Raw genomic sequence first — 14,014 nt, 5'->3', positions numbered from 1 at the left:
GGCAAGGCTGTGTTCCAGGAAAACTTTATTTACCAAAGCTGGCAGTGGGCCAGATTTAGCCAACTGGGCCATTGTTTGCTAAACTCTGTACTTGAGATTCTAGGAAAAGAGCGAGACTCCCGTAGATGCTGGGCTCATTAGACCCTCAGAGAGCTGGCTGGGTTTATGAGCAATTAACCCATGAGTTTTCCCATAGATGTTACATTTCTTTATTTCTTTTTCCTATGTCTATTTATTGCTACTTGTCTTTGTCTTTTCTCTTTACAATGACTAATGGCTAATAGGCATAGTTATACCTGTCAGTCTAGCCATTCATTCCTCCAGCCAGCCAGCCAGCCACTTCTCTTTTTCTCTATCTACTTACCTGTCTCCTATCTATCTTACCTGTCTTCCATCAATCTACTTACTTATCTTTCTAACTATCTATCATCCGCCACCCACCTACCTACCTAACTAAACCATTCCATGCCTTTGTAAAAGGCTGTGCATAATCCAGGGCTAATTTACACACCAATCAAATGTAACATGATGCCTGAAATTTTCAAGCAGTCATGCATGCAAGCTCAAGATGCCAATATGTAATCTGGCAAATGGCCTCAGGTCTGTACCATTTTAAGCCTTGACCTTTAGTAGAAGAATACTGCTTGCCTGAGGTCTGCTTCATTAGTACTGCTACAGTAGTCTGGGGCTGCCAGAGTTGTGGTGGGAGGTTTACCCTTGGTGCCTAAGGGTGCCTGATTTTTGGGTTCCCACCTGAGAAGCCGTTGAGGGTGTTTAGAGGCCAGATGGGGGTTTCTGGGTTCATGGGGTTGTTGCTGGGAGCTAAGGTAGGTGCCCATACTTGGGAAGGCAGAACTGTGTCTTGGGTGAGGTGTGGTGTCAACTCAGAGCATGAGTGAAAATTCCTCTTGCTCGTGGATACTGTCCTGAGCGCCTACAGGAAGATTCTGGAAGCAGTCTTCTGAAGAAATGCAAGGTTTGAGCCTGAGTGGACAATACAGAGCCCACACTCTAGTCTTAAGAGGTCCCACAAAGATGAGGGTAGAGCCAAAGGTGATGGGACTCAGCTGCAGCCAAACCAGAAGAGCATCTGGGGAAGAGGGGTGGGACAGCAGGATGAAACCACAGTCACATGCAAGGGGCCTGGGAGAGGGGCCAGCCTTAAGCAGAAAGATCACTGGGGTGGACATTAAGAATAGTTGTCAAGGGATACCTGGGTGGCTCAGTCAGTTAAGCGGCTACCTTTGGCTCAGGTCATGATCCCAGGGCCCTAGGATTGAGTCCTGCATCTGGCTCTCTGCTCAGTGAGGAGCCTGCTTCTCCCTCTGCCTGCTGCTCCCCCTGCTTGTGCTCTCTTGCTCTCTCTCTGACAAATAAATAAATCAAATCTTAAAAAAAAAAGAGAGTCTCCAAGAAGGACCAATGTTGAGCTAAATGAGTGTGTTGGATAGGAACCATGGGTTACAATGGAAATGAGAAAGCAAATAGGGACTGCTGAGGCTGGGAGAACAGACAGGAAGGTGGGCAGGAGGGACACTAAAGGGCTGATTCCAAGGATGGAGAGTGAACACCTGACACTAGTTTGCCCATTCCTGGCCTGTAGTTCAGGCAAGTGCCTGAAACAGCAGACAGGATTCTACAGGTCCAAGTGTCATTCCACAGAATCTTGGTCATGCCCAGGGGAGCTCCTGGAGCAAAGGTTTGTGATGACTTCAGATGCTGACGATCCAGAGGTAGGCCAAGTTCGAAGTTAAGAGCACAGTTCTCTAAAGACTGGCTTCATGTCAGACACCAGCTGCGAGCTCGAGGATCCCAGGACTGGTCATCCTTCTTGCAAACTGGGGAGTTCCTACTACTCTCTCAGTTTTGATAAGCTGCTCAAGCAGCGCACAGCACTCAGGAAAGCTATAACAACTAGTTTTATTATAGCCCAAAGGAGACAAATCAGAACCAGCCAAAAGAAGAGATACATAGGGTGAAGTCCGGGGGTTTGAAACAATAAGATTCTGGTCTTCTCTCTGCAGAGGTAGGATGCATGAGCCTCCCGGTAGGGGGATGTATAACAGTACGCACAGAGTACTGTACCCCAGGGGTGGTCACCCAAGACTTTGTGTCTAGAGTTATTACTGGGGTTTCCTTCCATAGGCATGATTGATGGAGTCAATGCCCAGGTCACCTTCTCTTCTTGGAGGTAGGGCTAATATCACCTGGTGTGAAGCCCCAAGCCTCTAATCACCTGCTTGGTCTTTCCAGTGGGTTCAGCCCCTTACCTGAGTTGCCTCATCTGCGTAAATTTCCAGGTGAAGGCTAATCAGCCCACCATGAATAACAAAGACACTCCTATCACTCAGGAAATCCCAAGGGTTTAGAGGCTATTTTCCAAGTGCAGGGACAAAGGCCAGCCAAATTCTTAATTATCCAACTGTATACATGTGATGTATGCTGTACACATGTATGTTCTCAACATGAAAATACTCAAAGATGTTTGTTAAATGAATCTGTGAATGACAGCAGGAAGGAGTGAGAAAGGAAGAATGAAAAGGAGAACGTTGGGCTCTAACTTACTACCCCATGCCCATGCCTTGTCAATTACGACTTAATTGAAACAAAACCAGAATCCAACAAAAGAAAGTGTATGGTTAGGCTTTTATAATGAACTACTCACCATTCCATTGATTTCTGAGTTGGTGATGTTTGGTCTTCTGTAGGGACTGGAGACAGTTTGACACCGCCCCCCCCCCAACCCCGGTGTCAGTACAGCAATCCCCCCCTCCACTTATCTGTGGGTCCACTTTCCATGATGTCAGTTGCCCTCCATCAGCTGTGTCCTGCAAGCAGATGATCTCCCCTCTGACGTATCCTCCAAGGTCAGGAGGGGTCTGATGCTATGTCCTGGTGCCTCTGTCGCTCACCACACCTCATCTCCCCACCCAGGCATTTTATTACACCGCGCGTCATCACGAAGAAAAGAAACTCGAGTACAGTACAGAAGGCATCATGAGTGAGAGAGAGAGAGAGGCTGCATTCACATAACTTTCATTACCGTGTATCATTAAAATTGTTCAGCTTCGTTATTGTTACTGTTAATCTCTTACCGTGCCTAATTTAGAAATTAAACTTCGTCCTAAGTATGGGTATATAGCTAGAAGAAAAAAACATAGTAGATCTAGGGTTCAGTTCTCTCTGCGATCTCAGGCATCTGCTGGACATCTTAGAATGCACACCGGGTGGATTGAGGGGGCCACAGTATTTAAGCCAAAGGTTTCAGCAGAACACTTTATTTGACTCCCTATGAGTTACCAGCTGAAATGGTGTATTTCATCCTTTTGTCTCCCCTAAAGGCAGGTAAACAAGTGGGGATAAAAATAAATCATCTCTCTGCAAGAGCAGAGCTGCCCCAATTAGCTGCAAATGTGAGATGCCAGTCAAAGGAACGATTCCAGCGAACCAGCAGGCAGAGAACCCAGAAGCGAGTTCTGGTCCTTTCAATTAATCCCACCCCATACTGCTGTCAGAGTAACTGCTCTGGGAGCCCCAGCATCATGAGGGAAACAGAGACACAGGGCAGGCAGACACAGAGCGGCAGCTCCTCCTCCATGGGGCCCCAGGTCTGCTCTCAGGGAACCTGGCAGAGTGCGATGAGTGTGGATCCCGTCAAAGACACTGGTGCTGGACGGGCAAATAGAGAGGTGCGCTGGGGCTTGGGAGACAGCTGAGGTTACAGGAGGACCCGTGCATTTGTCATTACAAGAACAACTGGCAATTATTTTGATGAAGCAGTTTATCTCTGGTTAATTTAAGTGTGGAACAAGACTGCCTTTGATTTTTATATCTCAAGGTCTTTCTCTTTTGTTTTCCTTTCTTTCTTCTCTCTCTCCTCTCTCCCACCCCCACCTTGTCTCAGTAGTTTTGTAAGCCAAACAACTTCTATTAGCAAAAGCAAATGGCACAAATTCAATCATTTAATAATAAAACTACTGCTATGAATCACTTTCTGTATTTCTCATTTATACGGCAGCCCACATCGCAGACACTGAGATAATAATCCCGTTGCACAAGTGAAGGAGCCTGAAGCGGAGAGGCTGATGAGCTGGCCCAAGGTCGCTCCACTCACGGGTAGTATAGTAGCTTGTACCTGAAAAAGAGAGTCACAACGTCAGCCCCACCTAGAGGTTATTTTTAAGCCTTTTTCTAAATCTATTCTTTTTCCAAAGAGCATCCAAATCTGCTATTTTAAAATCTTTTGGGGGAGGGGGCTTAATATATATATTATGAGCATTTTTCCATGTTTTTGAAAATCCCCCATCGCCAGGATCTCGGGTAGTATATACCATAGCCTCCTTGGCTGTCCCATCTTCCGAATGTAGGTCTCTCTGATGGTTCTTAATTTTCCTCTAGTGTAAGATGCTGCTACATTGTTTAAATTGGGAGTTGTGAGTCATGGTTTGGTTTGCTTTGGTTTGGATTGAATCAGGGCTGGCAGAGCAGCAGGCGATGGGAGGAGGGAACTTTCCAGGCCTGGGGGTATTGGTGTCTGTGTGTTCTAGATGGTGGCTGCCACCCAGGGCCCACTCCAGCCTCTCAGGTCCCCAGCTGAGTGACGCTCAGAAGCCTGCAGCTTTGATTCAGAGTTTTCTGGCTTCCTAAAGATTCTCTGGGGGAAGTGCCTTTGTTGAACCTAATAGAGAAGGGACCATGGCCCCATCAGGGCTTGCAGAAGCTCTGTGTCGAGGTGGGGGGCAGTGCTTGCTGCAGCCAGACGGAGGGCACGGAGGATAGGTTAGCCCAGCAAGGCATGTGGTCAGAAAGACTTGGAGGGGCCTGTCAGAGTTGAGACTGCTGGTATGAACAAACCCAATGAGTACGACTAGAAACATTCTGTTTCTGACCCATCAGAGAGAGGCACTGAGATTTACTGAGTGCCTACTGTGTGCTGGACATCATGCTAGGGGCTACGTGCCTTCACTTAATCCTTCTTGTGATCCCCATCTGCAGGCTGGGGCTTTTCTTCCTTTTCTGTAAATAAATTACTCCAGAACCAGTTCTCAAAACCATCACCCTGAACTTGGATAGGATCAGATGCCTATGAAAGCCGCCGATGCCTCAAGACTGATTTTTAGAAGCCATAAGCAATTTGAACAGTAATGAAAACTCTTATCATTTTTACCCCAGCCAACTGGAGGACCTAAAGAAAGGAGTGGGAAGTGTTATTTCAGAATAAATGACAGATGTGTCCATGTGAATGCACTGTCCCTCTGCAAACACAGCTTTGCAGCAGCTCAAAAGAATCTTCTAGCAAGAGAGAGGCCCAGGATTAATTTTCCTTGAATTAGGAAGATATTTGGGAGTGCGCACACTGTCATGCTCCTGCCTGGGGCCAGAGAGAAAATGAAAATTTCTTTCTCCATGTCCTATATAATTAAACTCAAAGCATCCCGAGAACCCAGAATGCTCTGGAAGTCTACTTGCCTGGCTATAGAATATACTCAGGTGTCTTCAATACAGAAGACTCTTTCTCACCCAGTCAGTTTGCTGAAGTTCTCCAGGAGACTCACACAGTGGGGAGGAAAACCCCACCACAAACTTGCAGACTAAACTTCAAGCCGAGTCTCAGTGGGACCTGAAAATTGTCCTTAGGGCTGGGGGCTGTGTCAGGTCCCCAGGACCACCTCCCAGGTTTGGTAATTCATTAGGAGGACTCAGCATGTCAGGACTCACTCCTCTCTGCCCAGGGCTGGGATTTACTCCAGGGAAAGGATTCAAAGCCAAATCAGCAAAAGGAAGAGGCTTCCGGGACAAAGTCTGGAGGAAGCCAGAAGCCAGCCCCTAGAATCCTCACCCAGTGAAGTCGCTTCATTCATCCTCCAGCAATGAGTATGACAACGCATGTGGGAGGATGTCCCCTGGGGACAGGCAGTCCCCTAGGGGCAGGTCCCCAGGGCACCATCTACTTGGCCGGTCCACAGCTTCTGATTCCCAGAAACAAAGCAGGTATACTGTAGCACAAACTGGATTCTGCACAGTGGGAACCCTCTAGCAATCCAAGCTCCCGACACCAGCCTATGGTCAACCCTGTATGTGGGCCTTTCAGAGGAGAGCCATCTCAGGCCAGATATGTCCACTTTTCCTGCACAGGAGGTCTTACCTCTGCTAGGAAGGTGACATCAGGCAGCACTGCTGGGTTTATGGATTGTCCTCATGGGGTACTTATTTCAAGGAGCCTGGTTTGGCGGTGGGTACTTTGGTAAGGACTTCCATATCGTGTTCCGGTGTGTTCTGCAGCGTGGGCTGTCCTTCCGGATCCCCAAAAGAGTTATAGTCATTGGCCTGCTCGATGATGCCATGCCAAGTGTGCTATTTATGTGTATTCGTATAGCTCTCCTGAGAATATTTTTAGATGAATTCATGACAGGCTCCGCATGAATCAGTAAGGAACATTAATATTGTAAAGCAGGCTACAAGGTAATTTGCCTCCCATTGTCTGGCAATTTCCTGCCATTATTTGGAGGTGTTCTAAGCTGGTCTTCCTGGCTGGGAATTGTGTGCTCTCAATTCATTGCTAGAAGCATAGCCTCTGAGTTGTTGGCTGGGGAGTTGGTGGTAAATTATTCATGGAATTCCTAGGCTGGAGAACTAAACAAATCCAGGCCCTTTATTTTACAAATCAGAAATAAGGGTCTCCACACTGCCAGTAGCCACTCAACTTCTGATTTGTATTGTGTGCTTTGTGAGAACCCAGATCTGTGCTTTGTATTCATTCTCATGTTAAATCCTCACAGGAACTCTTCAAGGAGGGAAACAATTTAATAAAACAAGGATCTGAGGCACAGAGAGGTTAAGTCATTTACTCAAGATCACCCAGCAGTGAGGAAACAGAGTGGATCAAGTGGATTTCAGGGCCCTGAGATTAAGAGTCTCTTGTGGTTTGTCTCAGAGTTTTCTGCTCTTAATGAAACTTAATGGCTGCAAGTGTTAAACAAGATGAACTATGTAGGTGTCTGATAATGTACTTCGCAGTCAACCAGTGCTCATTCTTTGTTCCCTCTACTCCCCTAATCCAGTCTTCCATTGTGCAACAGAGGTACTGATATGATCACCTTTGTCTTTTCTATACCGAGCTGGAATAGAGTAGTGATTAAGAGATGGGCTCTGGAGTCCAACTACCAGCATCTGAGTCCTGACCTTCCCACATGCCGATGGCATGGCCTTGGGAAAAGCCCCTAATGTATGCATCTCTTAAGGTTCATCATCTGACGGAAGAGAAGTCAAAAAGCAGGACCTGTCTCATAGGCTTGTGGAGGAGATAGAATGAGTTCTTCTGCTTCCAGTTCTCAGGATAGTATAAGATATATTGTAAATACGTGTGGGTTACCTATTTTTATCACTACAAGGTGACTGATACACACCAGCTCAATTTAAAACACAAACACTTATTAAAGCACCTGTTCTGTACTATGCAGTACAAGTCAGTGTTCTCATGTATCAGGTCCTCAGATCTCAACTTGATGAGTGTCTGTGTCATGAATTAGCAGAACAACCCTCATCACCTGGCTTCTACTATCACGTAAGCCTTCAGGCTGCCTCTCCTCTAGGACTTTGCTCTATTCATCCCTGGAGAAGACAAACATTTAGTCATTAAAGCCACACTTCGCAGCCAGCTTTCAGGATGATTGAGAAATGTGTCTCTGCAGCGGGCATGGGCTTTGCTGCAAGTCTTCCAGCTGTCTTCAGCTCTCTGCAGAGACTTCCGTCCATCCTGCAACTCCCCCAAACTGAAATACGAAATCTCTAGAGGGATACCCAAAACAACACCTAGGAGTGTGTGATATGAAAGCTATCCCCTTTCTCAGCAGGCTCCTGAATGCCTGGAAAGGAAGAGAAAATTTCCTCCCCAACAGCATCCCTCCAGTTTCTGCAAATCAATTCTAGTAAACTGGTCGCTGCTGCAGGGGTAGTGTTAAGAGGCTCTCTAGAGTGGGTGTTAGCAAGGCTCCTTGAAAGGGGGTTGTAATTGCTTGGATCAGTGTGAGATTACAGTAGAGACCAAGGTCACATCCAAGAATAGCCCTCTATGTGTTGGCAGGTAGGGCAGAGGAAAGGTTCCTGTTTATTGGGCAGCAGGAGAGGTGCCTGTTGAGTCCTGGGGACTGATTCCTTATACCAGCTTCTCCGAGGGTCTTCACCCTGTGAATGCTCGCTGTCCCCCTATGTGTCCTGTATCTCTGCCTTCCTGAGCCCCCTTCAGCTCCCTGCTTAGCAGTTCATCACACTCTTCCTCCCACTATGTTCCCTGCCCCTTGGTGGTCGCCCTAGTACTTCAGGGCCCAGCAGAGTGTCTAGCCCATAATGAAGACTTAATTGATTCTTTTAAATCAATAAGTGCAACATTGTACTTGGCTGCTTAGTATTGCCACCTTGACTGTGAAGCTCGGAGTCCTGATAGCGGAGCTGTCCTTCAGTGCTCAGATGTGAGGCCGACCTCACACAACCCTCCCCTCCTCCACCTGTTTAACAGGTGACCATGATCGTGGGCAAGTTGACAACTCTCGGCTCATTCATCTGTCAATGAGGCATTCTGCCACCCGGTTTGCCGTGGGGCTGAAATAGGATAATCTCTGTGTTTTAGTAGAGTTTCAGCAGTTGGAAACAACAACAGCAATTTTGTCTGATTGAAGCTGAAAGAGTTGTTGACAAAATAGAGAGCAGCTCGCAGGTTGTTGGCAGGGCTGGTGAGCCAAGCCCAGAAGCGCTGCAGTCTGGGTGACGCCCCACCTCACGCCCAGGAGCTGCCACTGCCAGCTAGTGCTCAGCTGGTACAGGACACCGGGGCTCCCTCATTGCAGCGGTTCCCAGAACCAGTGCCGCCCTGGAAGGAGTCCCAGCCCCGCCTCCCACAGAGCCCCGCCTCCCACAGAGCCCCGCCTCCCGAAGAGCCCCGCCTCCCAAAGAGCCCCGCCTCCCGAAGAGCCCCGCCTCCCGCAGAGTCCCGCCTCTCGCAGAGTCCTGCCTCTCGGAGAATCCAGGCCTTTGATTGGCTGATCCTGAGTCACGCGGCTGCTTGCTAGCTGCTAGGGGAATGCTTGGAGAGCAGGCATCTGGCGCCATGGACACAGAGTCGTGAGGAGTCCTGACAGGACAGTGGGGCAGGAAGCTCCCCCAAATGGGAAGGGGGCTCCTGATGCGGGCAAAGGGTGACATGGGCCACAGAGGACACAGACACTAAGGGTCAGCGTTGATGTGCAGCCTCTGACAGCACGCGGTTCCTGGGTGAGCTAGCTGAGCCTGCAGCAGCTGTGGTGGCCCCACGAGGGGTGGGGTGCCCGGACCGGCGTGGGTGGGCCCAGTGGTGACACCGTGTGTCAGCCTGCTGGGGCTGCCCAAACTAGGAAACAACAGGTGTTTGTTGTCTCCCGGCCCTGGAGACAGAGGTGTGAGATCAGGGAGCTGGTGGGGTCGGTTCCTTCCGGGGCCTGTGAGGGACCGCTCTGTTCTAGGCCCCCTCCTTGGCTTGCGGGTGGCTGTCTCCAGCCTGTGCTTCTTCACATGGTCTTCCCTCTGCCCGGGCCGCTGTGTCCACGTCTCCCCCTTTTGTAAGGATGCTAGTCATTTTGGACCAGGTCCACCCTAATGACCTCGTTTTAACTTGATGACCTCTGTAAGGACTCTCTCAAAATACCTCACAGTTTGAGGCACTGTGGGTTAGGACTCAACCTATTAATTTTGAGGGAAGACACAGTTCAACCCATCAAAGAACGATTATAAATCTAGCACCCTGCTAAATATAAGAAGATTAAGAACAGAGGATTCTGCCAGATGTCTCACCCAGATCATTTCTTCCACCAACCCCCCCCCCCCCACCAGAAGTAACCACTGCCCTGACATTTGCAATAATTCTTTGTTTTCCTTTGTGGTTTTACAATCTATTTGTAATTCCCCACAAACATCTATATTTGCATATTTTTGAATTTACATATGGTATCATACTATATGTATTCTTTTGTTTCTGGCTTATTTTGTTCAATGCTATTTTGTGTGAGATTTTATTATATGTGTATTTGCACATTGCTGTAACTCATTCATGTTTGTGGTGCTAGTGTTTTTCATTTGATGACTATTCCACAATTTATCTGTTCTACTGTGGGTGAGCGTCTGGGTTGTTTCCCATTTAGGGGTGTTGTAAGCAATGCTACATGGAATTTTGAGTAGATATGTCCTAGGACAGGTGAAAAAGAGGAATTTTTTAAGAGGAATTTTCTAGAAATAAATTTGCTGGGCTGTAGGTTTAGGGCATCTTCAACTTTACTAGCTGATGCCGAACTGTTTTCCAAGACAGTTATACAAATTAAACAGCGCAGGAGCGTACACTGCTGATCACTACTTGGTCTTACCATACCTGTTAGTTTTTACCCTCCTGGAGATTGTGTGAGCTTCACCCAGGCACTGGCCACTGCTCCAAACTCTACTGTGACCCTCATAACAGCCCTGAGACATCATTCCCATTTTGCAGATGAGATTCCCATTTTGCAGATGAGGAAGCAGAGGTCCAGGCTGGTTTAAATCATTAGGAAATTGTTGTGCTGGGATTCAAGCTCAGATATGTGTCTCTGGAACCTATGCTTATTCTTGAGTGTCATATATAGCTCTGGAAAGGTTTGTGGGCCCATGTCCCATATCAGTAGATAACTGAGCATCTTGGGGATGGAGCTCCCTTGAGGAGCTTAATGCCATGACCTCAGTCTTCGTTGCACATCAGAATCACCCAGTCACCATCACAAACCCATCAAATCAGGACTGACAACAGTGGGGAGCTGGACAATGCCACGTGGTATCTTGTTATGGTTTTAATTTGCATTTGCCTGTTGACTAATGACATTGAGCATCATGACATTAACTTAATGGTCATTTGGATTTTCTTTGGAGTCTGTTCAAGTCCTTTGCTCATTTAATTGGGTTGTTTGTCGTATTGAATTCTTTATGTATTGTGGATATAAGTCCTTTATAGTATATGTGTTGTGAATGCATTTTCTCAGTCTGTGGCTTGTCTTTTCATTTTTTCAAGGTATCTTTTGAAAAATAAACACTTTAATGTTGCTGAAACCCAAAAGAATATTTTGTTTTTGTTTTATGGTGTGCCTTTGCCTACCTCAAGGTGGGAAAGACTTTCTGTTATATCGGATATGTGCATTTTTAACACATTTTCCGTTGGTTCTGCTGTGTGCCAGAGTTGGAGAAGCTTGGGTATAAGTGGTTACCCTGGGTTTGGGGTCAGATTTGAGTTTGACTTCCAGGTTTGCCACTTAGAGAGCAAGTCATTTTGTCTCTCTGAGCTTCAGTTTCCCTATCTGCAAAATGAGGCAAAATAGGGCCCATCCACAAAATTTGTTAGAAGGATTCAATGGAATAAAGCTCAAACAGAACTTAGCCAAATGCCTAGTCTGCAGAAAATGCTCTATAAAAGCTGTTTTTCTTTACCTACTGGTTGGTTTCAAGCATCAGGATGGAATAACATGGTTTATTCTTTGTTTTCAGTACATCAAGTCCTTCTACAATGAATCGTGGGAAAGAAGGCATGGGCATCCTATAGACCCAGATACTCTGACTCTACTCTGGTCTGTGACGGTGTCCATATTCGCCATTGGTGGCCTCGTGGGGACTTTAATGGTGAAGCTGATCGGAAAAGTTCTTGGGAGGTTAGTGGGGGCTGTCTTTGCTTGGGGATCCTCTCTGTGGTATTTATAATATGTCTGTATCATAGTGAAGGTCCCAGAAGGCAACAGAATTCCATTTAAACAGTTCAGCTGGAGAGATTTTAATGATGCCAGAAAAGCAAGGGGAGGAGATAGGGCTCCCGAGGTCAGGGAGGAGTGAAGACCATGGACAAGGCCGACAAGCAGGAGCTGAGGTTGTGAGGGCTGTGTGAACTGGGCTATGTCAGGCCGCATTGTCTGAACAGGGAGGGAGTAGGGGAGAAATATCCTGCCTTGTCTCTTCCCCCACCATCCAACCTACCACCAGTGCCCATCATTGGTCAAACCCTAGTAATAACCAGAAACACCAGGAGCCTGCTCGGGGAGGACCAGCTCCCAGCACTCAGAGCGGGACAGGGAGGGAGGAGATGGATCTGGCTGCAGGGGCAGATGCAGAAGGGTCAGCAGAGTGTCTTAGCGATTGTTCCAGGTAAGTCCTTATAGGACAGTGTTTTGTTATATGACTGAATGATAACTTACTACACCAATCTCCCATGCATGGACATTGAGTTTTTTCAGACCTTTTGTATTGCAAGTACAGCTGCAGCGAGTGTCAAACATTTCATGTTGAAATTTCCCACCTGGGTCCTCTCTAGTCAGGTCCAGTTTACCTCCTCAGTTTCATTTCTCACTTCTTTCTGTCCTGAAGACTTCTCTGAGATCGAACTGATTATCAGTACATTTCCCCAGACACTTTCTCTCCATCTTCACTTGGAACTTCCTGGGGGATTTTGAGGTGTTAAGGGAAAAGTAGAGTCTCTGCAGCATTTGTGCCTGAACTTGACTCATGAGCCTTCCACTCTCCAGTCGTGTGCCTTTGGCCAAGTCCTTTAATGTATTTGAAACTCAATTTCCTCCTCTATAAAGTGCCTGCAGAAAATGTTACAGGGACCAGAGAAAGTGAGTAGAGGGAGAAGAGCCCGTTAACAGGAATCCACTAAGTAGAAGGTACTCTTACTTACCAAATGGCTTGCTGTCCTCCTCCTCACCCTCCAGATACCCTCACATAGCAGGTGCTCCCCAGCTCTCCATATTGCAGTGACCTGAACTGGAAAGGAGATTCAGCAGACCCCAGAAAATCTTTCCACTCCTCAGGGCTACAGAAGCACTATTTAAAAAGTCGCTACCCCTTCCTTTACCCTCGGCCTCACATGCCCAGCAAGGAGCAAGTTAGAGCTGATGGTGTTTCAGAGCAGGCTCTCGTGAGGCTGGGGCAGGAAGCCATCCTGAAAACATGCATATCATGCTCATGCCATCCCCCAGTGAGGCAGGGGAGGTGCTGACATCTACCTTGACCCTAAGGCCACTTCCAGGTGGTAACTTGTGGGAACTCTGCCCTCCAGAGAAATACAGCTATTGCATAGTGGAATGAGGGCTGCCATTTGCTGATGTCCCCCAGTGTTCCAGGCACACACACACACACACACACACACACACACACACACACACTGTCTTTTATTTGTTCCACTGCCTGAGGTCTTGGATGCGGCTTGGAGTTGAGAGCTTACACGGTGCCTGAGCTCAGGTTGGACCCAGCTATACAGCCTGGTACCCCTTCCACTGTGCCAAGCAAATCCTGAGTAGGGCTCTGCTGGCAGTGGTACTATAAAATCTGTGACCGTTTGACCACAGGGAGGTGACTAGCTGGCCCTCTGATCAGCCTCCACAACCAGGATCCATGAGGTACTGTTACTAAGCCCCAGTCCTCTGACCTATTCTAGTTGGATAGAGTCACCCCTGGCCCCTGGAGTTATGGCCTGTCACATACACCTGCCTAGTATCTGGCCATGGCAATTACACCCCCAGGCTGCCCCCTAAGGAGTCTCTGAACCCAAGTGGATGGTACAGGGACAGCCACACTGTAGTTGGGGTCAGGATGCTGTAGCCCAGCAAGTCCTGATGCCCCAGCTTGCCAGGTGTGTGATGTGGGACTTTGCCCCCTCACCTCTCATCCAGCACCTTCCCCCATGTAAAATGAAGGCAATGAAAGCGGCTTTGCCACTTCCAGCAGCATGGTGCAAAAACAAAAATGGAAGGAATGGAAAATAGAGAGTAGGTTTCAAAGAAAGTGCTTTTCTAAGTGAAGGAGGAGTTCTAGGCTGGAGAGAGATTCTATCAAAAGGTGTTGGTCCTTATGCCCTGGCCAGCTGCCAGTTCCTTTTTTTCATCATCACAGGAATAAAGGTTGAACTGAGATGAAGTCTCAGCTTGAGTAGGAACTCTGTTGGGAGGAAAAGGAGCAAAACCCAAAGAAGTCTGCTGCCATT

The 14,014-nt window shown here is 47.6% G+C and overlaps 1 protein-coding gene across 9 annotated transcripts in view; it reads left to right on the top strand.

Annotated features, from left to right (window-relative positions):
• The window catches only part of SLC2A9 (solute carrier family 2 member 9), a 233,475-nt gene that overhangs the window by 48,250 nt on the left and 171,211 nt on the right, over window positions 1–14,014 (top strand). For all 9 annotated transcript variants that reach the window (XM_059380875.1, XM_059380894.1, XM_059380884.1 and 6 more), the window contains one exon: window positions 11,530–11,690. In XM_059380875.1, the coding sequence (XP_059236858.1) occupies window positions 11,530–11,690 (161 nt within the window). The remainder of the gene's footprint in view (window positions 1–11,529; window positions 11,691–14,014) is intronic.

This window comes from Mustela nigripes, chromosome 1 (genome assembly GCF_022355385.1).
Source record: "Mustela nigripes isolate SB6536 chromosome 1, MUSNIG.SB6536, whole genome shotgun sequence".
NCBI lineage: Eukaryota > Metazoa > Chordata > Mammalia > Carnivora > Mustelidae > Mustela > Mustela nigripes.
Note: the sequence above shows the minus strand (reverse complement) of the source record. Positions and strands in the feature narration are given on the sequence as shown.